This window comes from Panulirus ornatus, chromosome 19 (assembly GCF_036320965.1).
Source record: "Panulirus ornatus isolate Po-2019 chromosome 19, ASM3632096v1, whole genome shotgun sequence".
NCBI classification, from domain to species: domain Eukaryota; kingdom Metazoa; phylum Arthropoda; class Malacostraca; order Decapoda; family Palinuridae; genus Panulirus; species Panulirus ornatus.
The window spans coordinates 11,593,816-11,621,808 of NC_092242.1; the positions used below are offsets into that span (position 1 = coordinate 11,593,816).

The 27,993-nt window shown below is 36.3% G+C and overlaps 3 protein-coding genes across 8 annotated transcripts in view; 2 read left to right on the forward strand and 1 right to left on the reverse strand.

Annotated features, from left to right (window-relative positions):
- The window catches only part of LOC139755394 (protein rolling stone-like), a 414,311-nt gene that overhangs the window by 277,475 nt on the left and 108,843 nt on the right, over positions 1-27,993 (forward strand). The window contains exons 2-3 of the mRNA XM_071673653.1: positions 19,948-20,110; positions 26,920-27,129. The gene's annotated coding sequence lies outside the window, so the exon portion shown is untranslated. The remainder of the gene's footprint in view (positions 1-19,947; positions 20,111-26,919; positions 27,130-27,993) is intronic.
- Positions 59-27,964, reverse strand: park (E3 ubiquitin-protein ligase parkin). Of its 6 annotated transcripts, XM_071673651.1 has the most exons (9): positions 27,914-27,964; positions 26,514-26,622; positions 25,244-25,399; positions 23,459-23,634; positions 21,208-21,504; positions 19,942-20,193; positions 14,317-14,484; positions 11,650-11,763; positions 59-5,827 (listed from the first exon to the last, which is right to left on the reverse strand). In XM_071673651.1, the coding sequence occupies exons 4-9, from the start codon at positions 23,588-23,590 to the stop codon at positions 5,795-5,797; spliced, it is 996 nt and encodes a 331-aa protein (XP_071529752.1). In that variant the 5' UTR covers positions 23,591-23,634; positions 25,244-25,399; positions 26,514-26,622; positions 27,914-27,964; the 3' UTR covers positions 59-5,794. The 6 variants fall into 6 exon arrangements, with proteins under 6 accessions (XP_071529752.1, XP_071529747.1, XP_071529748.1 ...); XM_071673646.1 differs by lacking the exon at positions 59-5,827 and having other exon boundaries at positions 7,779-11,763; XM_071673647.1 differs by lacking the exon at positions 59-5,827 and having other exon boundaries at positions 7,779-11,763; positions 27,872-27,941.
- LOC139755395 (mitochondrial intermembrane space import and assembly protein 40-B-like) lies at positions 15,606-16,700 on the forward strand. Its single transcript, XM_071673656.1, has one exon. It carries the CDS (start codon positions 15,621-15,623, stop codon positions 16,005-16,007), a length of 387 nt encoding a protein of 128 aa, XP_071529757.1. The 5' UTR covers positions 15,606-15,620; the 3' UTR covers positions 16,008-16,700.

Sequence of the window (27,993 nt, forward strand, 5' to 3'; positions counted from 1 at the left end):
AATAAACAAATAAATAAATATAAAGATAATAAAATGGGTGGAGGAAAACCTTATGGAGTTTACTGAGGAAAAATTTAAAAAACTGAGGCATCAAAAGAGCTGTAGCATGTTTGTTAAATCTTATAAGGGACCAGCAATAAATGATATTGATAATGAAAAGATAGTTACAGACCAGAAAGTAATCATGAGCAATATGTTGTCATTCAGAGATCTCAAGAGAAAAACAGTGCTAAGTAGAATGAAAATAAGAACTTTCAACATGAGACAGACTGTTGATGTCGAAAACACTTGAGTACTTTTGCATTGTATGGTCACAAACAAGACTATCTGAATGGTCTAGAGAGAATTGAGAAACATATAATGCACAAATTGGGGCATGGAACAAAGGGATATTCACAGAAAGTTGCAAGAGCACGTTAGTATATAAAAGGAATCACAGAAAACATACTTAAACTAAAACCCCTCACAGCCTGGATGAAAAAGTATGATCAGTTGACAAAAATCTCTGGAACCATGTAAAAAAATCTCAAAACAATAATTCATGAGAAAGCTTAAAAAGATGGAGACTTATGTTCTAGAAGAGGATTTAGGCAGATGGAAACGAATGTTATTGGGTGTACGAAGATAATACAGTATGCATAGCAGCATAGAATAATAGCTTTACTAAGCAAGCAGTATATCTTAAGAGTACAGCACAGTGTACTAGCTATGCCACGTGGAAAAAATTTTTGTCATATGTAATGGGAAGAAACGTTCATTGGTAGTTAAAGAAAGAGCAAGAGACAGAAAGAGTTGCTGCAACTCAAAAGATGCTGCAATATTTGAAACCAATCTTTGTGCTTAAGCAAAACAAATATGCATATAATAAGCAACTGATTCCCTAAGTAGTTTTTGCAAAGGATAAGGAGGATAAGGGTATATAAAAACTAATGACTTGTAGGAATTTTCTGATTAGAGACTGACATATAACCAACTGCATTTGTCATATATTTATTACCCTAATCACGACTAGGGTAATACATAAGATGAATAGAGTTGCAACATGCCAGAGATGATTATGCAGTACTAAAGTGTCTGAAATACAGTGAAACAAATATGAACTTTCTTTAATTAATAGATGTAATATTGCACTCTAGATGTAACTGGGCTTCACCTGCAAGGGAAGGGAAAAGTCACCCTTGGCATTATTGAGAGTACAATTTTATCAAAGAACTTCTATAAAAGAGCTCATATTTCCATGCTGCTAGAAGTAAAACAGCCTTGAGTTGCAAGAGCCTCTAAAAAGACATCCTGGGTAACACAGGATTCTTTTCTCATAAAGAAGTCTTGGAGTAATTGTAATAAAACATAAATGAATTACATAACTTTATACAAATAAAAGCCATTTGTGACCAAGTCTTCAGAAACAGGTTTGCTCTGCATTATAAGAATCAATAAAGAATGAATATGTTTTTTCTAATCAAAAGAATTCTTTTCAGTCTAAAAGTCAACTTTTGAAATAAAAAGCAATTATGAAAGATGTAAAATGATTTATTTATTTTCATCAATAACTGATGACCAACAGTTTAAAGTTTGTTTAGTTTCAGTTTTGTGCAATTATTGCAGTACCAAGAGAACTCATTACATGGCTAACCTATCTACACTTGGGATATTTTCTGCTTTAGAATAATAAAGAAACCATCATATAACACATCTAAAGTTGGCTGTAAAAAAAAAAATCCAAAAGGGATTTCACAAAGAAAGCAATTGAAAGATATCAATTGATTAATAGAAGAAACAGAATTAATGTGCATTGTAATGAACTTATGAAAACATATTTTGCACGGAGTTAGCACCTATGGCACATCATTCTATATGTTCCTAAATACTTTATCTGTCTACATGTCTGATGCTTGTTCTTTCAAGGAACTTCCCATCAAGGTGGTGGCCAAGGCAAAAGAATCTCCATTTATCCCTGTCCTTACATGCCTACCTCACATATACCATTACATTCATTCTTCCACAATTTCTCATCCTTCAGTATTTCATTGTATTTATAATATAGAAACTAAAGGTTAATATGAAACATTAAACAATCTATGTTTGGTGATGTTTATAGGTCATCAGACAGTGTTAGGCAGCTATTGTAAAGACGAGATCTGGCAAGGTCTGTCTGATAAAAGTTGTCTTATGTGTTACTGGTACTAATTCAACAATACACTTTGTATTTTCTGGTGTTTATCCTATTGGTGTTAGTGTATTATTGCAACTGATTATTTCACCTCATGCAGTCTTCTTTGATATAAATTTGTACTGTGCCTGGATTTTGGTATTGCACATTTTCTTCCTGTTTTAGAATTCTAAAGTCAAAATGAGGATATATTATGTTCATTTTCTAAGTCAGTGCAAGAAGTCATTCTTGTGTTCTCACCACAAAAAGTACAGATTTAAATAGTGACTGAAATACTTGAAAGATTACTTTGTGTGCTTAACCTTGCATTACACGAGTAAAGTGCTTTTTAGGAAAAGCAGATAATCAGAGAATATCACATGATCTTCAGTTCAACTAACAATCGGTAAAGCAAATCAAGCTTAGAGTATATTTATTAATCTATTTGATCTGTTATTTTAACTTCAAAGACCCCTTAGAAAAAAAAAAATGGACTTCCTGTGATATTACACTATACATTAATCCATATAATGGAACTTCAATTTGATATCGTGATAAGCTAAAGCTTTCATTTTGACCTGATCATCTTCTGTTTGGTAATTCCTCCATCTTAAACTTGGGGAATTAGTTTAAGTGATTATTAATTACAATCATATTCTGTATCGACTGCAGAGGTTATTGTCATGAGGTTATTATCACAGCTTTTAAATAATAAACTTCATTTATGAGATGCCTTTACATTGTTTCATCACCCATCTCTCTTTTTTTTTTTTTTTTGCTTTGTCGCTGTCTCCCGCGTTTGCGAGGTAGCGCAAGGAAACAGACGAAAGAAATGGCCCAACCCACCCCCATACACATGTATATACATACGTCCACACACGCAAATATACATACCTACACAGCTTTCCATGGTTTACCCCAGACGCTTCACATGCCCTGATTCAATCCACTGACAGCACGTCAACCTCGGTATACCACATCGATCCAATTCACTCTATTCCTTGCCCTCCTTTCACCCTCCTGCATGTTCAGGCCCCGATCACACAAAATCTTTTTCACTCCATCTTTCCACCTCCAATTTGGTCTCCCACTTCTCCTCATTCCCTCCACCTCTGACACATATATCCTCTTGGTCAATCTTTCCTCACTCATTCTCTCCATGTGCCCAAACCATTTCAAAACACCCTCTTCTGCTCTCTCAACCACGCTCTTTTTATTTCCACACATCTCTCTTACCCTTACGTTACTTACTCGATCAAACCACCTCACACCACACATTGTCCTCAAACATCTCATTTCCAGCACATCCACCCTCCTGCGCACAACTCTGTCCATAGCCCACGCCTCGCAACCATACAACATTGTTGGAACCACTATTCCTTCAAACATACCCATTTTTGCTTTCTGAGATAATGTTCTCGACTTCCACACATTCTTCAAGGCTCCCAGGATTTTCGCCCCCTCCCCCACCCTATGATCCACTTCCGATTCCATGGTTCCATCCACTCCCAGATATCTAAAACACTTTACTTCCTCCAGTATTTCTCCTCTCAAACTTACCTCCCAATTGACTTGACCCTCAACCCTACTGTACCTAATAACCTTGCTCTTATTCACATTTACTCTTAACTTTCTTCTTTCACACACTTTACCAAACTCAGTCACCAGCTTCTGCAGTTTCTCACATGAATCAGCCACCAGCGCTGTATCATCAGCGAACAACAACTGACTCACTTCCCAAGCTCTCTCATCCCCAACAGACTTCATACTTGCCCCTCTTTCCAAAACTGTTGCATTCACCTTCCTAACAACCCCATCCATAAACAAATTAAACAACCATGGAGACATCAAACACCCCTGCCGCAAACCTACATTCACTGAGAACCAATCACTTTCCTCTCTTCCTACACGTACACATGCCTTACATCCTCAATAAAAACTTTTCACTGCTTCTAACAACTTGCCTCCCACACCATATATTCTTAATACCTTCCACAGAGCATCTCTATTATATGCTTTCTCCAGATCCATAAATGCTACATACAAATCCATTTGCTTTTCTAAGTATTTCTCACATACATTCTTCAAAGCAAACACCTGATGCACACATCCTCTACCACTTCTGAAACCACACTGCTCTTCCCCAATCTCTTAGCTGCACTTATTTCTTGTCAAGAAGTAAGCAGAGTTGCTTTGTAAAGCCTAATTAATTAGTTAAACTCCAACAGATAAACAAGCTACTCATGATGCCAATTTCTGTTTACTGCATTAATATACCTACAGGTCTTTCTCCACTAATAAGAATGATGATCTATCTAGAATACTTTCTATATGCCAAAATCCTAGAACATTTCTGCAGAACCTCAATTGAGACACCTCATAAACACACACAAATGCTTTTACAAAATCTTCAACTCTTTTCTTCCATTTTACCTACTGTCTTTTTCTACATCTACTCTCATAACATCGCCAAATTACACACTTTCAGCAGTTGTCCACAACCTGCAAGTGCTCCACCTTTTACTGTACTGACTAACCCCTTCATAATCTTATATTCGTACTTGAATTCTTATTTCCTTACTCCATCTAATTTCCATATTCCAAATCCACTTTAGAGACCAGCCATATTGAATACTGTTACTCTGTTCATGTTATGAATCAGGATGTGATCAGAAAAAGGGCAGTGTCATAGACAATAACGATACAGTGTGGAATGTTTATAGTCATCAGAAAAGTATTGCTTCTGTAGGGTTTGATGGAATCCAAAATGAGCAATGTTACTCCAGCTGTTTATATATGGTTGGTACTTCTGAGTAGTGCTTTTTTTATCTTTTATACAAAAAAAAAAATCTCATGCCATATTCTTTGAAATGATATCAAAAAGTAATTTTTCATTGAAATACACCAAACAGGTAATTTACTACTTTGTTGATACTTATTCTAAAAAGTATTTGCACAGCACTTATAGTAAGAAAAGAATTTTAAAAAGCTAAAGGGATGAGTTACCATTTGCCAAATATTATGTTGTTGTAAAGGTAAATGATGAGAGAAGGAAGGGATTAACTAACATCAACAGAATTTTCACTTGTTTTGCCAAGGGAAACAACTGAACAGGTAGACAAATATATACTGTTCTAATTATCAGGATATTGTTTTGTTCATGAGGAATTACTAAATAACTGCATGCTAATTTCCTTTAAGTACAAGGCTTTGGAGTATAAATTGCCACTAATGTTCAAAAAATACAAATCTAGCTTTGAAATACATATAACTGAATCACACTTGAAGTTGTACATGACTGTTGTAGCCATTCCATTCATCAGTGAGCACTTATAGGGAAGTTCATTTTCATGTTTGCCATTTCTTGCACTAGCAAGGTAGCACCAACAACAGACAAAGAAGCAGCATTCATTTACTTACATACAATCTCTGGCTTCAATGTATAATATGCTGAAACCAGGGCCACTTGGTCTGCAGCCAAGCCCCAAAGGCCTTTCCTTGGTTTTCCCTGATGACTTCATGTGCCATAGTTCAGCCTGCTGACAGCACATTGCCCCCTGAGTACCACATAGCTCCTCACAGATTCCTGCATGTTCAGGCCCCAGAAACTCAAAGTGTCCTTCACTCCATCCTTTCATCTTTTCCTCAGTCTGCCCTTCTTTCTTGTTCACTCCATTTCTGGTGCAAATATCCTCTTGGTCAGTCTCTCCTCATTTATCCTTTCTGTACATCCAAACTATTTTAGCATGCCCTGCTCAGTTTTCTCAAAAATAATACACTTACTTATGTTACTGGTAATACACAGACCATCCAAGATGAAAATGGAGGAATTTAGCAAAACATTAACAAAGATTGAAGAAATACTGAGAAGTCTGAAATCATAGTAATTTTGTCAGATTTCAATTAAAATTTTGTTCAATGGGAAAAGTATGGATTGGAATGCTGATGTAATATAGAATCCAATAAGAAAACAATGCGGAAGGAAGAGATATACTATCTGGGGTACGGCAATGAAAAGTTATTGCTGGAATACTCTTTCTAATCCTGATCTCAGACAGAAAAGGAAGTAAGAGAGAGAAGTCAGATGCTGCTTAAATGACATGAGAGTAAGGAAAGTAATAGAGAAAGTGGAAGACCAAGAAAAACTTCAAAAATTTGGATAATATCATAGTAGCCATGAGACAGCTAACACTGTTGCAGTGCCTACATACAAAGGCCCTACAGGGAAAGAGATAGAAAATGAAGCAAATGTCAGAGATGTGGTAGTGATTATAGGTGAAAAATTTGAATTCAAAGAGCATATGGAAAAAAATAGTACTTTCATGCCATACAGTGAGTGGAATGATAATATGATAACATTTGCAGCAAGAAACAAAATATAAGAAGTAAACTCAAATACTACTGTGTTGTATTGTTACCAGTGAAACAGATGGAACTGCACGAGATAAAGAGAGAATACAGACATGTTTCAAAAGTAAGATAAATGGAATGGAGCATATGAATTACCATAAATGACTGAAAGACTTAGAGATCTACCAGTCTTGAACATCAAAGGGAAAGATGCATGAAATATATGCCTGACAACTAATTGAGGGAATAGAGACTAATGTTCTGAACATGAGAGCAACCAGACAAGAATGATACAGAATCATTTAGCAAAGAGTAATTTCTGGAAACAAGCAAGAAAAGCATACGACAAAGATATATGAATGCACAGCAGTGAAGTTAAAATGATTATTTAATGCAATACTGAGTGATCTAAGATATTCAAGTGCAGACACTACAGAAACATTCAAAAGAAGATTAGAGTCATGGTTGATGACAGATCTGGACAAACTAGAATAGATAGCCATGCCAGAGGAACAGAGCTGAAAAGAATAGCATTATCTACCAAGCAACACAAGTTAGGGAAAGTGGTTGAGCGAAAGAAATATCATTCATCAACTTAATAGTCATGTGGTGAGTGCAACATGCTACCCCTACCATCATGGCAAAATATTACTGTTTAGTACCTAATAAAGAAGCACAATGCCATAACCCACTTCACACGACAAGTTGTCCTCGGGTAAAGGTAAATAACACCAAGACTTCACATGAAATGTGAATAAAATGAAATTATTATGCTCAAGTATAACTGCAGTGTCTTTGGAAGTGTGAGTTTTAGAATTTTCCAAATAGTCTTTCATTGTTACATTCAGTATTTCATTTGTTTTTACAAATATTAAATATTCATGTACATTTTGATAAGAGACACTAGAAAGTTTTCCAGAGCAGGTGAAAGAAATATGGAAGTACTGAGGAATTCCATGATAGAAATTTTCTTTGACCTGCTGTTGTACGTGATAACTTTCCTATTGTGTAGAGTCCTTGCCATATAAGGAAACCATGCATACCAATACATGTCGAAACCCAGGAGAACATATCAAAACTTAAGCTTAATCTGGGCTTCAAAATGTAAATCAAGCAAGTGCATGTTTTTCTATACCATATATTTCGTATTACTTTCCCTCTAAGGCTCAGACATTGTTCTTGATGCTACATTGCTCACACAGGAAATAGCAAGCATGTGTGAATAAAATGAATGAAATAGTACATATCCCAGTTATGATGTGAATGAAAAGTAAGATATGAATGATTTCTTTTATACATGATTATTTAGATATTTACAAAAAAAGTGACTAGTCCATAGCTACTGCAATCATCTGCAATATGTTAACCTAAAATTTCTAAAACACAATGTTGTTTCCTTCAAACTTTCATAGTGCTACAGATGATAAAGTTTTGAAATACTAAGGTAAATATTTCCATGAAATAATGAATCATGAGAAATGATAATAGGATAATTAATAACAAAAATGAAAATTCTTAATGCATCATACTGAATAAATTCAGGACTTATTCTAGTATTCGATTTGATTAAATATTGCACACTTGAAAACACTTTGATTGCCAATCTTCCTATTTCAGCAACATTCAAATACATCCGATAAATCTGATCACAATTTTGGGAGAACTTATACTCCCCTAACTGCCTTACTTCATATTCCTGCTATTCATTTCACACTAAATAATATCAGTGAAGAAACAAGAAACTAAAAGCATTCTGAATAAATGAGTTTAACACATTAAAATCAGTAAAGATCTCATCTGAACTTTATGTGGTTTCCAATGTGTTCATTCATTCAAGCACATCCAATAAATCTGATCACAATTCTGGGAGAACTTATACGGCCCTAACTGCCTTACTTCATATTCCTGCTATTCTAAAATCAGTAAAGATCTCATTTGAACTTTATGTGGCTTCCAACGTGTTCATAATCTCTTCTGCTTAGGTCCCTTAATCCCTTTGGGATAGGAGATTTCTAAAAAAGTCATTAAGGGTAACACCATGAAATGCATAGATAGACTAGATGATGTCATAAGTAAAATTTGTTAGAACAGATATAGGCTGTTACAGAATTCACCACATAATAGCTACAGAGTTAAATCTTTAGGTACTCTTAACTTTATATGTGAATTTGTCTACTACGCTGGTAATTTTATCTTGTAAATATCAGTGACATTTAATCTCTTTCGTCCTAAGGACAACATAACTTCAGAACTCCAGAACACAGCTAATCAAACTCTTTCATTTGAAAAAATGTCTGGTGACCCTCTGTACCTCATCTATGGATGTTATAATTCTTAAGAATCAGTTGCCTGATAAAGTCTAAAATGATGGAAAGCAAACAGCAAATACAGAACTGACACTGGGAGATTCCAAATCAGATTCATCAAACTAAAAGCAACTAACAGGGGATTCAACCACAGTGATAGTTCAATATTAAGATACTTATATTTATTTATTTATTTTGCTTTGTCGCTGTCTCCCGCGTTTGCGAGGTAGTGCAGGGAAACAGACGAAAGAAATGGCCCAACCCACCCCATACACATGTATATACATACACGTCCACTCACGCAAATATACATACCCATACATCTCAATGTACACATATATATACACACACACACACATATACATATATACACATGCACACAATTCACACTGTCTGCCTTTATTCATTCCCATTGCCACCTCGCCACACATGGAATAACATCCCCCTCCCCCCTCATGTGTGCGAGGTAGCACTAGGAAAAGACAACAAAGGCCCCATTCGTTCAAATTTAAATCCCTTTCAGCAGATAGAACTGAGTCTTGACAAAAATACTTAACTGGAGGATTTTTTAAGATTTTCCTAATCTGGGTAATTGACCTTAACTAGCTATGGCAGGAGAATGCTGGTGACACCTGCGGATTATTGGTGGAATTGAACATTGGATGGGAATTCAAAGGAAAGCAGTAACCATTAAATCATTAAGTGACACTAGCAGAGGGTTAAGGGTTAAAGGTTCCCATACTGTTATAGCACTCCTTAATTTTTGTAGGCTGCACACCCAGTCAATTCAGAGAGCAAGACTAGTGTCTCCAATCACACCTTCACCCTTATAAAGAGGATTGTACATGATCAAATATCATTCCTTTGGCACTCTCAATTTGAAATACTTCTGGTGTTCAACAGTGTATTCCTAGTATCTGCCTATCTCTTTTATGCTCTTATTCTCTGGTTTGTACCTTCATCAATCTTTAATCTGCCATACATCCTACAAGATCATACCATCCAAATAGAAAGTCACCCTCATATTATTCAAGTAATTTCTTCATTTATCTTTCTTAAATCTTCTTTCTTTAATCTCTTTGTTTTTCTAACTCCGACCGTAATATGTTGTTTATCCATCACTACTGCTTTTTCTTTTACGTATCTGAATCTAAGAAAATCAAGTTATCACATCCACACATTCAGAAAAGGGAGAAGCACTCCATGAGACAAGCTTCTTACACGATCCACACTTACATTCTTCCTATTCACAAAGACTCTCCGTGCACCTTTAAATCTTCTCCCTGGCATGCCTTTACTTTGAAAATCAGCTTTCTCATAAACATTCTTACTGTTGATCAAGGAAATCAGCTTTCCAGTAAACATTCTCACTGGTGATCACTCCCACTTAAGTACCTTACCTAATTAATGACTTCTAATATTTCTAAGTTCAGACTGTTACTACTGTCAACAGCCTATCTCTTTCAAAAACATGGACCTAGCTATTATTTGCATTTACTTTCAACATCCATCCCCACACAAATAATCAGTGACCTACTGCTGCTTCATTATGTTTCAGCTCTATCCAACATCCATCCACTTCACTCTTACCTCTCATAATGCCCCTATCCTTAATCCCATCAAACAACAACATTAACATTAAACAGCCATGATACACTTCCACACTTGATTCAAACCACTCACTTGAACCAAAATTAATTCTAGTGAATACACAACTTCCAGTGTGAAATTCTAAACAACTTTAAGAGGTCTTCCATGCACATCACAGAGTCATAGCACCTAAGTCCTTTCATATTAACTTTATCCAAGTCCATAAGGGCTTTTAGTAATCTTCATTTTCTTTACAACTATTTGCACTACCTACCTAAGTACAAGACATCTTACATGCATATACATATCCCTGAATTCCAAACTCTACCAGCCTTTCAAACTTAACTGAAATTATAGTTACAATGAATGTATATGACAACCAAGACATAAAAAACTATGACAGGTCTCATTTATTTCAGTTATTCAAATAAATTAGGTTAATTTCTTTTGTAAACATAGTAGTCAATAAAAATCACCATAATATATATCTACTGGCTATCCTAAATACCTGGCAATTGTATCTTAATTAGTGTGCTTATTAAAAATTCAACCAAACCAGTGAGCTGCCATGCATTCCCTTGTCCACTCAGTCTGACATACCCAGCACCAATGAAACCCACATGGACCACGTGTGCACACCATATGCATGCATCCACCGTCACGTTCTGTCGGTGTTCTACACTTGGGACATGGTTTAGTAGTAACACGGATAGCCACTGAAGTAGCTTCGTCCCACCGAGAGCCTGATGCCCTAGATAGATCAACAGCAAACCCTCCACTGCCTTCTACAATATTAGCCCCATTACCATCCTCTGGGTGGCACTCCCCTATGTGGTAACCTTGTAAACAGAGTCTGCAAAAAACATATCCACAACCACCTGTACACACTACTCTGCGACAGTCTTGGTCAGGAATAATGCCCTGCCCACACCCAGGATATGGGCATAAAACACCACCAGCAGCCAACACAGCTTCTTCAGTACCAAATCTCTGATATCGCTCATAATGGTTATCACCCATTAACTTAAAGTGATGCACTTCACGAATGAGAGAATCTGCACAACCAATTGGGCAAGATAAAGTATAACCCAAATGTGCATCTTGAACAAATTGTCTTTCATTTAGTCTTGACACACAAAATGTAACAAAACAATCAAGGCACATTACATGAGCATCAGCACATTCAAACACCACAACAGGGGATGAAACATCTGTACAAGCCAAACAGGGAACGGCAGGGAGGTTGGCACGAACCAAATACAAGGGCACAGATGTATCATCTTCTCCACTGGTTTCATGACCTCTACACTTGAAGAAAAATTCAGCTACTGAGCCACTGCAGCCTATTGTCTCACATGTAGCACTGATCTGCAAAAATGAAAACAATTATTAATTTCAAAGGAATTTTTAGATTCCGCTCACATAGACAGGGCTCAGTGTAATGTCAAAAAACAGTTCCTCACATATTTTGAATGCTAATGTGCTTAAGGAGTTATTAGTGTGAAGAATATTTGTAACATGGGATGCTTCAGTAAATGTACAGAAAAGGCAAAATGGGAAGAGGATGAAAAAAAAAATAAAAAAGCAAGAGTAAAAAAGAGGAATGCAATGCAAACTGCCATTTCTGAAGATGGTGTAGTTGTTAGATATAAAGTGAAGTAAAAGGAATAAAGCCAAGATGAAGAAAAAGAGAATAGTCATTTAGCTTTGAATGATGCATAACTTAAACTTTTGTAGCATTGTTTAAAATTATTGCAAAGGAAATTATACTGGTGCCTAAACGATGTAAAAACTCGCAAACTGTAAACCTTAAACTCAGAGATCCTTGAGAAAATCACAGCATGTTCAATCCTGATGATAAAATCTGTTTTTAACAATGATCCAACTTAAAGGATACTGCCCAAAACCACAAAACCACATGGGATTGAGCTTTCCGAGTTTTAGCATTTCAAATTTGTAGAATTCCAGTCGCAGTACACATTACAGTTCAATAACATAAAATAAATTTCCACAGCCCTTCTAAGAGGTAAAAGATTCCTCTTAGTCCTGATAGCAACAAGCATGACAGAATTAATCTATACAAGTATCATAGGATGACTAAACTGCATGGGGTAGAGTACCACTGCTAATAAACCCATTTGCATCATGCTTATCATTTGAGAACTTCATTAGAGTCAGAACTTGAAGACATTGTCATAGTTTAATAAATGAAGTGATTTGAAACATTTTGCTGAGCAGTAAATGATAAGCATCATAATTGTCACCTGTGCAGCACAGCAAGCATTAAGGGACTGCTTTGTCCGTTGTTTTCATCTAACTGTCTGTCTGTCTGTTTGTAATCCATCCATCCGTCTGTCGTCAGTCACACCCTGGTTTAGTAAAGGTGCATTTATTTTGGGATATGCCACTCATTTCTGTAGATCCTTGGGGAAAAATGTGTAAATGTATTCAATTAGATATATTTGACCTAACCCTTAAGTGGTCTAGTCTAATCTTCAAGTTACCATCTATGTTAAGTTCCAGGTTAAAACTCTTCATAAGGGCCAAAACCCAGGCAAAATCTAAATTACAGTTATGGGTCTTATGCAATTCAGTTCTTTAAATGCTGGGAAACAACTTTCGAAAGTTTCATGCATGTGACTAGGGTGTGACTCAACATACAGAGGGATGACAGGGATAGTTGATGGACATATGTTGTCAGGCAAAGTCATATCTTAGTGTACATCATGCTATGCAGATGACACGTCGTAATACAATTACTGGAGGTGAAATAAGAATTGGTAGTAATAAAGAAAATATCAAAAACTTTGATATTAAGTTTCAGGCCAAAGGGAATTTTTCTACAAGTTAGCAGCCAAATTTAATAATAAGTTAAACCATTTCATGGGGGGCAAACGCAAGCAAATTACACCTATAATGATACATCATATACCATTTAATTACTTGGATGCTAGGAACAACTAAACAAAGCATAGAGTTTGATGCAATTGACCAGACCCTTATGGATCAAGTCAAATTTTCAAGTTATGAGCCTGATCAAGGTCCACTTTAAACCCATTTATAAGGTGCAAAACTCAGACAAAATCCACGTTAGAGTTGAGTCTTATTACATTCAATTCTTTAAATACTGGGAAAGAGCATGTGTGTAAAGGCAGGCTGATGTGCTTGATCTGACCCTCATAGGTAAGGTTGAACACATCTTCACTAAACCAAGCTGTGATTCCAAGCAACAGATATGCATATGGATGGATGGTGAAGAAGACAACAAAATAGCAATACCTGTGTGTCTGCTATGCTATGTAGGTGACACAAGGAATTAGAAGAATGTTCCATGGAACACTTGTGTCTCTTGGATTGCAGCACAGTTATTGGAAATTAAATACGACTAGGTGGAAAAACTTTGAAAATATCAAAATCATCAGTATTAATTTCCATGGCTAAAGGTGGAATTCTTTTAAAGCTACTGGCCAGCTTAAGTTCCACATTAAACCTTTTCATAAGGGGCATAATTTCGGCTAAATTCAAACTAGTTAAGGGTCTTATACCATTCAATTCTTCAGATGCTGAGAAAAACATCTCAAAAGTATACAGTTTCATGAAACCCAAAGTTGAGTTGATAAACTGTTACCATTGTCATGGTCATAAATATGAAGCAGTAGCCATTTGCTTTCATAAAATATGGAGAAAAAGTAGAACCTGTAGTTTATTACTGATATTAAACCAATATAAATCTCCAGGTTCTAAGTGTATGTGTTGGCATCTTACAAGCATGATTATACATGCAGTCTATTCATGTATCTATCTTAAAGAAAGACTGAACCATCTCCTAAAGAATACTGAACAATGAATGCACTCTCACATATGAAAATATGTAAGTAACCTCCTACTACAAAAATTTGAGGAATTTGTGCTTTTACTAACCTGGCCTGGGTTGAGAACGTCTTGCCAGTTGCAAGGATCCCGATGAAGTGTAAGGGCACCTTGTCTACAGGATGAACATCTCACACGTAGTTTTCCCACCTGGACTGAATTACATGGCCTCACACAGTACACATAAAAATGAGGACGCTCACCTATTCCATCAGAAGTCTGAAAAAAAAAAATGGTTAACATTTTCAAGAATTATATATATAGTGGATAACCCCTAATTCTAACACCATAATTCATATTCTACTTTCAGTTGAGTAACATTCAAATTACAAATTTCTTGACAGTTTTTTCTTCTAGAAATGAAACAATTAGGTGAAAAAACACTTTCTAACAAGTGTAATTCAAACAAAAAAGGAATTTCAAATAGCAGAGAAAATTTCAAAGAGAATGAATGAACCTAATATACATGAAAATACCATGTAGCCCTATATGAGTTCCACCAAAATGCCTTTGAATAAACCTAATATACATGAAAATACCATGTAGCCCTATAAGAGTTCCACCACAATGCATTGTCCAATGCCTTCCAGGTTGTCTATGCATGTTCTGACATTCTCTCAGTCTATGCACTGAACTTCTTGCAGAGACTTGTGTGCACTGTGCCCATATTTTTGTGAACATCTGTACAATGATGGTGGTTGATAAAGACATGCCAGGGCTTTCTAGAAGTTCCTCTTAGGGGCTGGTGATCAAACCACATGGACCAAATAAAAGTTTAGCGATTGCCAACAAATTTATAAGTGCTGGACAAGATAGGCAGTGGATCAAGAAGTGGCAAATCTGGAAAGAATTTAAGATCCAGCCTATGACCTACTACAATTGACTGTATTCTCCACCAAAAGCTAGCCTTAAAGGAAAGAGCCTTAGACTGATGAACTCTCAATTTCACAAATGAATGATTGGCTTTAAAAGCCTTTCTTAACATCAAAATTCAGAAGCTCATACTGAAGAGATTTCTATTTCTTTTTTATACATATTTGCCATTTCCCGCTTTAGCAAGGTAGAATCAAGAACAGATGACTGAGAGAGGGAAAAATCCTCACTGAGCCCACTTACCTGTTCCTTCTTTTGGAAAACTAAAATGGGGGGGATTTCCACCCTCCTACTCCTAACCCTTTTAGTCACCTTCTATGACACACTGGGAATACATGGGAAGTATTCTTTCTTCCCTATCTCCAGGGATAACTATCCCCAGAGAAAGCACAGATCACACATGGTACAATTACTCACTAATATAATACTCATTTGCACATCATTTTATCTTTTGCTTCAGTTTTTAGTATTTATATGAGAATATGTCCTACTGCAAACAGGAAGGAAAAGATCGTGTAATATTTGTAACAGAGGAGGACCACAATGGACCTGCAGCAGTATCATTACCAGACGATGATGAACCTCCAGCTGGACTTATACAACCAGATGGAGAAATCAATTGGTCCTGCCCATGCTTAGGAGGTATGGCAACAGGGCCATGTGGTGTTGAGTTTCGAGAAGCATTTACTTGTTTCCACTACTCAGAAGCAGATCCCAAAGGTAGTGACTGTATAGGACCTTTCCGACAAATGTCTGACTGTATGGCACAGTACCCTAATGTTTATGGAAATAAGGATGACAAAGACGAAGTGCCCAGTGAAGCCCCTGTCGAAGTAGAACAGTCTGATAAAGTCTCAGTAGAAGCATAGTTTTTAAAATCTATTTGGTTTAGTGTAATTGTTAATGTACATAAAATATCTTGTAAACTTTAGTGATGACAAAATATTTCATATGTGACTGAAAGTGTGCACATGCAGTATTGTCATGACATAAGGCATTATATGAAATTTATGATTAATGTATTAGAAAATTATGATGCAATTACTTATTTGAAAATCTTGGAACAAACAGTAATCATTAATGAGGAGATAAATTGTAAATAAAATGGATATGCGGGTGCTATGTATGTGTTTTGAATTTGACATTATACTGTTATTTTCATTTTAGTAATAAAATGAAAACTTTTTAGAATGATGCCTTACATATTTTAAACATACTTATTTAATGTATTCACTTAAAACCTCATAATTTTGTACAATAAAAGAGTATATCTTATAAACAGCTCTGGTAATAATTTGGTAATAAAAATTTCTGAAAACATCTTGAATGGCAAAATTAATATTTTTATAAATGAACAGGATTTTTTCGAACATTAATAAAATGGTGAAATTTGTTATATTTGGTAGAGTATGAATCCACTTGTCTAAAACACCCTGCTTAGAGTGAGCTGTAAGAACATGTGTGAGGGTTTTTTCTCTTCCTTTCCCTTATATATTATTAGGGGAGAAAGAATACTTCCCACATATTCCCTGCGTGTCGTAGAAGGCGACTAGAAGGGAAGGGAGCGGGGGGCTGGAAATCCTCCCCTCTCGTTTTTTTTTTTTTTTTTTTTTTTTTTTTTCCAAAAGAAGGAACAGAGAAGAGGTCCAGGTGAGGATATTCCCTCAAAGGCCCAGTCCTCTGTTCTTAACGCTACCTCGCTATCGCGGGAAATGGCGAATGGTATGAAAAAAAAAAAAAAAAAAAATGAGAATATGCAGTCTATTTAGGGACAATACCATACAGTGAAGTATAATGCAGTTATGTCAATTTATAGGTTACATTTCATACTTATTGCTAATAAGAGAAAATGCAGACTATGTCTGCTTGATATATGTAAGTTCAGATTTCAGGGAATATGTATTTTTCAATAAGTATGAAAGATTGAGAATTGTAGGTGAAAGACTTTGATTTAAGACTAAAGGCCACATTTCATATATTTTGGTTAACTTGTACATTCCTCTTATTCAACAGGAGCTGAGCCACAAAAGTGTTGAATGAAGTGATATCCACTGTTAGTAATAAAAATCTACGGGTCATAAAACAAACTAAACATACCAGTTGATGCCCATGGGAACAGTGTGTCTGTTGCACAGTCTACTGATGACAGATTGATGGGGGTGTAGGCAAAATCCAAAATCCCTACACTATCCATAGTTGGCTTTCTGACCTATTTTACAATGTTGTCAATGAGGAGGGCTCAGATATTAGAGCACTGACACCTCTCAAGACCCATGCTCATCTGAGGCATATTTCTTCATCCATGCCAGTTCTGTAAATGTTTGACTCTGATGCCTATGAGAGGAAGGGCTCAGGTAGTTAAGTATTGCCCCATCTTATCACCCTGGCTCATTTATGGCATGTTCCTTTACCCACATTCATCCTATGAGCAATCCTGTTGGTAGTAAAGTGATGACAGCCACTGCCCAGAATAGTGCTATTGACCAACTAAGAAGTACTAGAGTGGTTCCCATAACCATATTACATCCTCTGTGACTCAATAAAACTAAAATACCTGGTTATGTTCAACAGTCCCACTTGGCACCAGACACAGAACCTATTCACTTCTCTATTCACATTCCTTTCCTGTTCTCATTATAAACCATTTGATATGAAAGACTCCAACAAAGTTCTGGCCCCTGACTTCCAGTAAGAAGTGCAAAGAATTCCCAGAGTCCTGTCTATCTCTGCTTCCAAAGAGAAGAGGGCTTAAGCAGTTGCAATAGCAGTCCCAACCAAGACCCTTGCCCCACTTGGTCTTTCTATCAACATTTCTTCAGCTGAATACCAGCTGGCTAATGCAGTACTTCTCACAGCTTACTTTTTTCAAGGAATCAACTATAAAAAAATGTCAATGTGTCTTTCATATCTCCACCTATAACATTCATTCACAATTTTGTTTCTGAGAAGTCTGTCCGTACTTCAACACTTGGCATGAAGTATGCATGCAGTATGAATGTGAGGCATGGGTCTAAGGAAAAAATTCTGGATGGGGAGGGTTGATCAGGTCAAGAAACAAAAGGGTAAGAGAGAGATGGTAGTAAGAGGAGTATGTATGAGAGAACTGAACATGCTGTGCTGCGATGGTTTGGATATATGGTGAAGATGAGTGAACAAATGCTGACTAAGAGGGTATACATGTTGGATGTGGATGGAACAGGGAGAACTGGAACCAAGGGGGAGGTGGAAGAATGGAGTGAAAGATGCTTTGAGGGGTAATGGGCCTGAACATGCAGGAAGAAAGGCATGCTTGGGAAAGAGCAAATTGAAGTGATGCAGTATGCACTGGGCTGAACCTGGTCATATGAAGCTGTCAGGGGAAACCATGGAAGGGTCTTGGTCATGTTATCTTGGTTTTGTTGTTATTAAAATCATGCAACCCCTAGACTCCTTCTCTAGTGGCTCTGTAGCTTGAAGGCTTCACTACAGTCAATAACAGGGAAAGGATGGACTCCTTTGATGTTAGAAGTTTTTTAGTGAGATCATACTCCAATGGTACACACTCATTGAAGGTGACTTTTCACCCACAGCATAACCACATGTAGGCAGAGTCCAGTAATGCCAGAAGTTGGTTGTGAACTTAATAGATAGTTATACAGCCAATTTTGGTAAATATATTTTTCAGGCCATCTTATTACCTAGCACTACCCAGCATGAATATATGCATGATTTTTACATAAAAATTACATTTTCTTTGGATAAATGTCTTTGAAAAGATATCTGAAAGTTAACCCCTATGTTAGAAAGTTAAAAGACAGAGTTGACAGTCATTAACTATCTGAGCTGATTATTTCAAAACAATATTTGATTTAGTCTGTCACTCATAAACTAAACTGAGATATGGCTACAATGGAAGGGGACAGCATAATGCACCAGTCAACATACTACCAATAATAGAGTGTTGGACCTAGGAACCACAACTAGGCTCAATTCTAACAGATAATATGTAGTGAATTATGCATATTGTTTAATACATTAAAACATTCTAGATAGTCTAGTTGTAGCATGATCAAATATTGTACTGGCTTCACAACCACACCCAACAGAGTATTTCAAACTTATGTTGAACAGATTACATAGAGAGGTGATATGTATTTCATTTACTCATCTAAGATTTTGCTATGTACTTTGACTTGCTTGTTTAACAGAAATTACTTCTTTTCTTTTTCTTTCATACTATTCGCCATTTCCCACATTAGCGAGGTAGCGTTAAGAACAGAGGACTAGGCCTTTGAGGGAATATCCTCACCTGGCCCCCTTCTCTGTTCCTTCTTTTGGAAAATTAAAAAAAAAAAAAAAAAAAAAAAATGAGAGGGGAGGATTTCCAGCCCCCCGCTCCCTTCCCTTTTAGTCGCCTTCTACGACATGCAGGGAATACGTGGGAAGTATTCTTTCTCCCCTAACCCCAGGGATAGAAATTACATGATGAGTTATTATGGCCTTCCATTACATTAAAACTTTTCATTATACCATATTTCAATGTTTTTCTTTTCATACCTGATCGCCATTTCTGGCACTAGTGAGGTAGAGCTACAGAACAGATGAAGAAAGCCATATCCACTCACATATATGCACAAAATCACAACAGGCATGTGATTTTATAAAAGCTAGGATCTCATCTCTCCTTTTCCGTGTGGTTTTTTCAGCATAAACACATAATATACATATACACAAATGTTATCAACACTGTTATTTAAGATGATTAGCTGCAGCTTTTAAATTTAGGAAATATCAATCACATTACATCTAATGATAAATATTTACCTTTAGGTCATGAATGGCCTTCTGTTCTGCCTCAGTCATCTGTATAGTTATAACTGTGGATGCATCACATAGAAGCTTCCCGCTGCAGCCTCTGCCTGTTGTTGAAAGAGAAGTCATTGCTTGAGCAGGTGAAGAAGGTGAACCAGAGGCTGCATCATCTTCAGTTTTGGTAAGATGCGTCCCTGGATTTTCAGAACTTTCTGTATGATGAGGTTTATTTTGTACTACTAATTCTTTAACTGGCTCCAAAGCCTGTAAAAGTAAAATATCAATAACAACACTCTAGTGTTATTTACATTTTTCATAGATGTTTTTGTACAAGCTTGATATGTTTGGTGGTACGTCTCTTGTTAAGAGGGTTAGCTTTGAACTGGACCTTAAGAGGGTAACAACCTTATTATGCATGCCAATTTATAACATTTTGCCAAGTATTATCTAAAATATGTCTCGAGCTCAGAAAAGAGAGAGTAACCCATGCTTTATAAAGTTTCCTTGAGATAAAACTATAAATCTTGTAATTTCCCCCTTTTTTTTTTTTTTTGCCTAACTAGCCTTCCTGTCTTAGTGACACTGCATTGGGGATAAACAAAAAAGTGTCTCATTTGTATGCATCCATGTGTAATGTATTGATACCAGAGTGTTCTCTCCACAGATAAGCTCCTTAGATAACTGTAGTTAATATTGACTGCTTCATGTTCCCTGATTAAGGCCTACCCCCATATCCACTCTCTAACATTTACCATACATCCACATCTCTTTCACATGCCAAATGTTTAAATACTGTTTCTTTAAATACCTGCCACATCTCTTCTACACCAGTTTCATTAACTCCTCCTATGCTATTCTTCATTTAGTCTCTCTTGGTGTCTCTGCACATATGCCTTTTTCCAAGCTCACTTACTTTTTTCCCACTTCTTTCACACATACACCATTCCTCTTTTTCTTAAACCACTACAATCTTTAACACAAGCTGCCACTAAGAAGTGATCAAACATTTCATCTACTTCCCCATTCAACAAGTTCACATCCCACACCCTCTCTTGCATGCCTATAAACTAGTACATTATCCACTAACGCTATTTTATCCCAGAGCTCACTAATCCATGAGGACTTATGTATGCACCATTTTTTAAACCAAGTATTTCCAGTCACTCTTCCTCTTTTCATTTACACCAGGACCCCATGCCCTTTGATTACCCCCTTATGCACCATATCACCTATTTTGGCATCCATTTCCCCTTACACCATGATTATATTTCTTATTACCTTTTTATCTGTTTCAAAAGTTCTAGCAGAATTTGAAACTTCATTCAGATAATCCAGTTTAGCACCAACACTTGATTCTACATTGGAAGATGTTTTTCCATCTTTATCCTTTGCTTCCACTTTCACTGCATGAAGGAAGCTGTGATTTCCAAGATCACACTGATGAATTACCATATCATCTGGTAGTTCTTTCCCAGCAAAGATTATTCGTAAGTCTTGGCTGAGACTGCTGAGTTTTGGTGCTAAAGTGGTTTTGATTTGACCAACTGTCCATGATGGGTCGAGGCACACACTGACCTGGCAAAATACATAAAGGTTTTTCAGTTGGTATTAAAGCTGTTCATACAGTAATGACAGCTGGAAATTATATCTAACTTAAATTAGTTTCATCCACTTCTAACTAGTAATCAACTGAAAATGATTTTTTTTTTATTCACTCAGGGGTAAGATATGTAAAAAATATGTATGAATTAAAAATGAAACAGTAATCGACTTCCTTTGAGGAGAGTCTCTTATAACCAGACCCAGAAATATATACTAATCTAATACTGGAATTACATCCAGAATTTCAAGGGAATAAAGAGTCCATGTGAGAGAATATTTATATAAAGCACAACCATAATTATCAGAATTTCAGAATTATACAAATTAGTGACAAGCAGTAACCATAAAATGTTCAAATGGAATACCACAGTAACATAACAGATGAAGTGTGTGATACTTGTACATTTCAAAATTTCATGGACAGTATGAAATATGACTATATAATTTCCTATGAGTAACTGACTTCAAGAACTCATAGGGTATATGCTGTTGGGGAAAAATATTTTTTATTCTCTGAAAAAATACATCAGTGCCTCTGTACCATCATATGCAGATTATGATGAGTCTCTTATAACAAAAAAAGCAATACAGTTAAAAAACATAACAGACTCCTCAGTCAACTGAATATCAATAAGTCATAAACTCTATTCAGTATAAACATAGTAAGAATGTAATACAATCTGATATAATGATCTTTTTTTTACAGGACTGTGGGGTATGTGTGTGAGTACGAGGGGAAGAGACTGAGTGATTCCAAATGAAGGTGGGTCTACTTCAAGGATGTGTGATATCACCAAGGTTGATTGTTCTGTTTATGGACTGGGTGGTGAGGAAGGTGAATTCAAGGGTGCCTGAGCAAGGGGCAGATCTACAATATGTGTGGGGTAGGGGAGTATAGGAGGTAAATAATTTGATGTTCACAGAAGACACAGCTGTGGTGACAAACTCCATGGGGAAACTCCATGAATTGGTGACAGTGTGGGACAATGTGTGAAAGGCAATAGTTGAATTAAAGTAAGGAAATGAGATGTAGCAGGAGGATGAGACAAGATGGGTTGAATGTAAGTTTGAAAGGATAGAACATGGAGGAAGTGAGGTACTTTAGATACTTGGGAGTGGACTTGCAGTGAATGGAACCAAGAGGCCTGAAGCAAGTCCTTGGATGTGAGAGGGGGTAAGGTCTTTGATGCACTGACGAGTGTGTGGAATCAATATCTGTTTGTTCAAAGTTGTATATATTTAACGATATAGTTGTCCTGACAGTATTATATGGATGAGAGTCTTAGGCCATGAATTCAAAAAATGGGAAAGGGGGTGAGTAGGAATTTAAATGCCTGAGAACAACATGTGACTGTATAAGAGATAAGTGTGGTAGTAAAAACAGTCTGATTGAGGAAGCTACCCAGAGTGTGCAGAAATGGTTTGGTCACATGAAGAGCATGGGTGAAAAAAGTGACTAAGAGCATGGGTGAAAAAAGCGACTAAGAGAATCTTTGAGTGAGAAGTAAAAGGAACATGGGGAAACAGGAGGCCAAGAATGAGTTGGAAGGATGGAGCAAAAAAGGCTTTTGGGTATCAGTGCCTGAACACTGGAGAAGGTGAGAGGAATAAACAGGATAGAATGAATTGGATCAGTGTGCTATACAGGGGACAAAGTGCTGTTTATGAGTTAAATAAGGAAATATGAATCATAGAATACCATGGGCCAATCTGTGGGGCATGGCTGTAGATGGTAGGCTTTGGTTTCAGTACATTATACATGATAGCTGGACAGTAAATGAGTGCAAATAAGGCTGTTGTTCATCTATCACTGACATTTAAGTACTTTGCTAAGTTTGGAGAAGCAGTTCTGTATAAAAGAAGAAGAAATAGTAATATCTTTACGAAAGATGTAATATTACCATTTATCAGGTTTGTAGGAGTTTACCTTTTCCCCAGTATTCGTCCTGACAAAGACTTCAAGTTGGTTTGATAATGCTCGGTGGGATCTGCCAAAGCCAAACATTGCTAATATGGAGTGCCAAAGCTCAATAAGACGATTGAAGAGGAATCCAAGCATAGTAATAAGGTAACCTCTAATGTGGGAATATTGCTGTTTTGATTCTGAAAAAGATAGAAAATCAATTAACAGTGAATTATTTTAAGCTACATTGTATCCACATATTAAGATAAAAAGGATGAGAATGACATCAAGAAGGCATAAAGGTACGGAAAAGTTAATTCACAAGCCAGATAATGTTTTCAAAGCGGCATCAGGAACAAGTGACCAATGCCCTCTCGAGTTATCATGTATAATGTACTGAAACTGAAACTACCATTCACAGCCAAGCCCTAGAGGCTACTATATGGTTTACCTTAGCCATTTTATGTCTTGGTCCATTCCATAGATAGCATGTTGTCCCTATTTACCACATCATTCCAGTTCGTTTGATCTAATGCCTCCCACTCTCCCTCTTGAATGTGTAGGCCCCAATACCTCAAAGCCTCGTACACTTCATCACTCTTACTTCTCTTCAGTCCATGAATTTCTCATTATTCCTCTAAATCTTATCATTCTTCCCTCTGACTCACTTCAGCTTCTTTGGTTCCATTCATTGCAATGTCCACTCACAGGTTCTCAAAATAATCTCCTTCCTCTAGCTTTTCCTCACTGAAACTCACACTTGAACATACAGTCTCACCCCTTGCTGCAACTATACTTTTGTTCACATTTATATAATCTATGTTCTTCTGTACACTCTTCCAAATTCGGTCTCCAACTTAAAAATTTCTCTTTAGAATGTGTTACCAGATACATGTCATCAACAAACTCCATGGCCTCAATCCCTAACTTACTGCAGATCCATTCCTTACTTCCCTTACTTCCTGTCCATAAACAAATTAAACATTTGAATACAAACATAAAGCATACCATTGACAGAGATAGAGCCAGTGGGCTTTCAGTGGTACTATAATTAAGCTTTTTATTTTTCTATATAAAATGAAGTAGCTCAGTTCCAACACCTTCTCAAATTCACCAGGTAAAGCAGCCTTGAATATCTTCATTGATACAGGGAAAAAAAAGCCTCAGTTTTTTTTTAACACACTTCCCTCCTTCTACAAAACCTGTCTCAGTGCCAAACAGGACCTTGTGTTTCATTACCTTCCAGTCTATAAAACCACATATACACTTGTGGAAAAGTTCCTCCCTATTAAGCTTTCCAACATCACTCAGGAAAAGTGTCTTTATGGCATCCATTTCTACTGACTCTGGGGATCCATAGAGTAATCCCCAGTTGAATCATACTGATTAAGTATGACACAGGTGAAAGGAAATTTTGTAGCTTTTGAGAGTATCTGAAGCTTCAATTGTGTTAATTCAATCAGCAAAGAATTCAGTACAACTGGTCAACAAGATAAGCCTTCCAGTATACGAGACTCATCTTGGGACCTGTTTGATGGCCCACATACTGTGCTTCCAGCTCAGAACCCTTCAACCAAAAAAGGCATTATTGCTTTGTTTCCTGAAACCCTTGAACAGTTAATAGCAACCCAGACATAAACTTCAAAATGTACTGTGCACATAAAGTACACTGTTTTCTTTAAGTATCTAGCTACTAATTGTTTTAACCTGCACCCTATAGCTAAAACTCTGTGAGCTTTGTTCTTTATCATTACCAGTTCAGGTGTACAACCCTATTTTCATTTTTAAATTCACCATCAACAGACTTACCAGCATAAGATTTAGCTGTTTTCTTGTCTTACTTAAAATTTCTTTTGTTTACAATGTGCTGTTACGTGTACTTCAGTCCAACCATGTTTACCTCTAGAACCATAGTGTCAAGATCCTCTTCTATAGCTGACTCCATCTTCAGCCAACTTAATATGCCTGAACATATAAGAGCCATATTTAGTCATAGCATGTATACATGAGTTACCCTGGAATAAAAGACAAGATGAATGCAGAAAAAATTATAGTATGAAAATACAAAGTTTAAGTAGGATTTTTCTTGACTTGCATACAGTACGTTCTTTCATTTAATTCATTATCACTAAAACATTCATAAACAACTCATAAGTCTTCTTTCCTCCATGTTAGATGATTACTTACAAATGAAAAAGGGCACCAGGTAAGCTCTGCAGCAAAGCTTTCACAAATGTTATTCCAATGATTTTTCAAATAAACTACGTTGTTATCAAATAACGAAGGAAAAGTTCTCAAGATGAATGAAATATGAAATGCCGTTAGGTATCGATTTAATATACCTAAACCCATTGAATCCTTGTCCTATGGTGTTCATAAACAATTTAGAGTATTGTACTTTGATACCTCTAGTGCAGAAAAAATGTGCATGATACAGAGAAATCATTCACTAGTGACAAGCCCATTTAAAAATATTCTGCAAGAAATCCTAAAACTAATGTATTTACTGTTGCTAATGAAATTGTGCCAGCTACTGTCCCTTTCCCCTTAAAAGGTTGTTCTACTTGTGTAAATCTTAATCACAACCCCATTCAGGACAAATATGGGAAAAACACACTATTCTTGGATGTTAACAAAGCATTACACTTACGATTTAATCTTCATGGAAAGTATCTTATTTTTTTGGCAGTATTGGTCGGTAACAATACAAACCTTCCTTCTTACCCATATGACCATGAAGTTCTAAAACTGTCAGACTCGCAAACAACAACTTAGCTTATTTGTGGACTCAAATGTTTTGGAATTATTATATGCTTACAATGAGCAGAAGGGAAAACTTTTCTAATTGATGCTGGAGAGTAGAAATCTATCAAACAATGTTTAGATTCGTTAAATTAGGAAAAAGATTGTCTGTAAAATCTATGTGAAACTAAAATTTCAACTTTTTTCATCACTCGAGTAAAACATTTTGTTCTAATTTGCAAAAACTGGAAACAAGGTATGCATCATTATATCAAACCTTATCTTCGTACAGCCGGGTGATGTTTTACTGCTTGATCCCATTTGATTCCTTCCTTACCTAATGCTGCATTTTTCAACTTTTTTCTTTCTGCTTCTTGTCCCATACACTTTCCATGTAAATCTAAGTTCTGGTCACCTTCCTTGGAAAATGCTGTCACTCTTCTCCTCTGAAATATTATGCAAAGCACCATTACAAATGCAATCATGACATATTGATTACTAAGACCTTAGTGGCATTATTTCCTTCGTACTTGCTTTCATCCCACAAGAGTTAATGTAAATTTCTCAGATTCTAACACCTAAATTCTGTGCCCTTTAGTTATTTCATATTGATGGAATAACAAATTATTTTAAAGGTTTAGAACATACTATGGCATATGGATTCTTTTCTAGGGGGGTAAAATTGGGAAGATGAATACTTGTTACTAATGATTATTCTATTATTTCGTATTTTTCCCCCACAGATTCGTTTTGAAATGAATGATCATGTGTCTTGCATCAATTCACCTTGGAAGAAGTGTGCAAAAATTGCAATTATGTTAATCCTGAACTGTGACATCTATTTGAGCATCATGACACAATAGCCTCCTTTCTCCTAGCACATCAGTTACCTGATAAGACAACACATTGTCTGCAGTGTAGTGCTGAAATAAATCTGAACAAAAAAACTCAAGGTAAGTAACTATATTTTTTCTGCCTTTTGGGGCATGCCATCTAATATTTTGATGATATTGTTTAACTGTTTTGATCATTTTGCTAATCAATTTACATATCAAGTAACCCTCAATAGAATCTGAACGAAATGTCACATGGATGCTTTGCGTCAGCTTTTCACAAATTACGTTGGCACAGCATATGTGCCCCTCATGTTCTAGTTGATAGATTTTGACAAATCATCTTACACTCTGAACATTTAGTATAGAGGTTTTACCCCATGGTTTCCTTTAATTCAAAGCCCTACCCACCATATTGTCATTCACTTTGTGCCAGTAGAAGGAACTACAAGTAAACACCCATACAAACACACTTGCTGCATCATCTCTAAAAAGTATAGAGAATCCAATAGTACCACTTTCAGTAGAATCTATCACTAGAACACTTGCATTTGCTTTCTGATAAATTGCTAATGTTGGCAAAATAACCACTGCTTTATGTAAACGATACTCTAACTTTCCTACAGCACCCACTAATAAAAGTAATGTTTTTCTTATACTTGGCAGTGAGGCACCATGGTTTTTAATCTCTGTCAAAATTAATAAGGCATATTACCGTTTGACTCTGATGGCAAAATAATGTCTTATGTAAATGATATTTAGGCTTTCGTAAGGCAGTCATTTACAGACAAAAAATTCATTTTCAATAATATATAAGGAGACACCATGATCCCTAACCTCTTTTGAAAATTGGAATGATTACCTACGAACAGCTCACTCACAGACGATTTTCTCTTATCCTTACTCGCAGTCGTTCGTTCCTTGCACCCACGATCAGCTGATTCTTATTTACTTAGTGACGGAGGTCGCTAAACTAACCGGGGA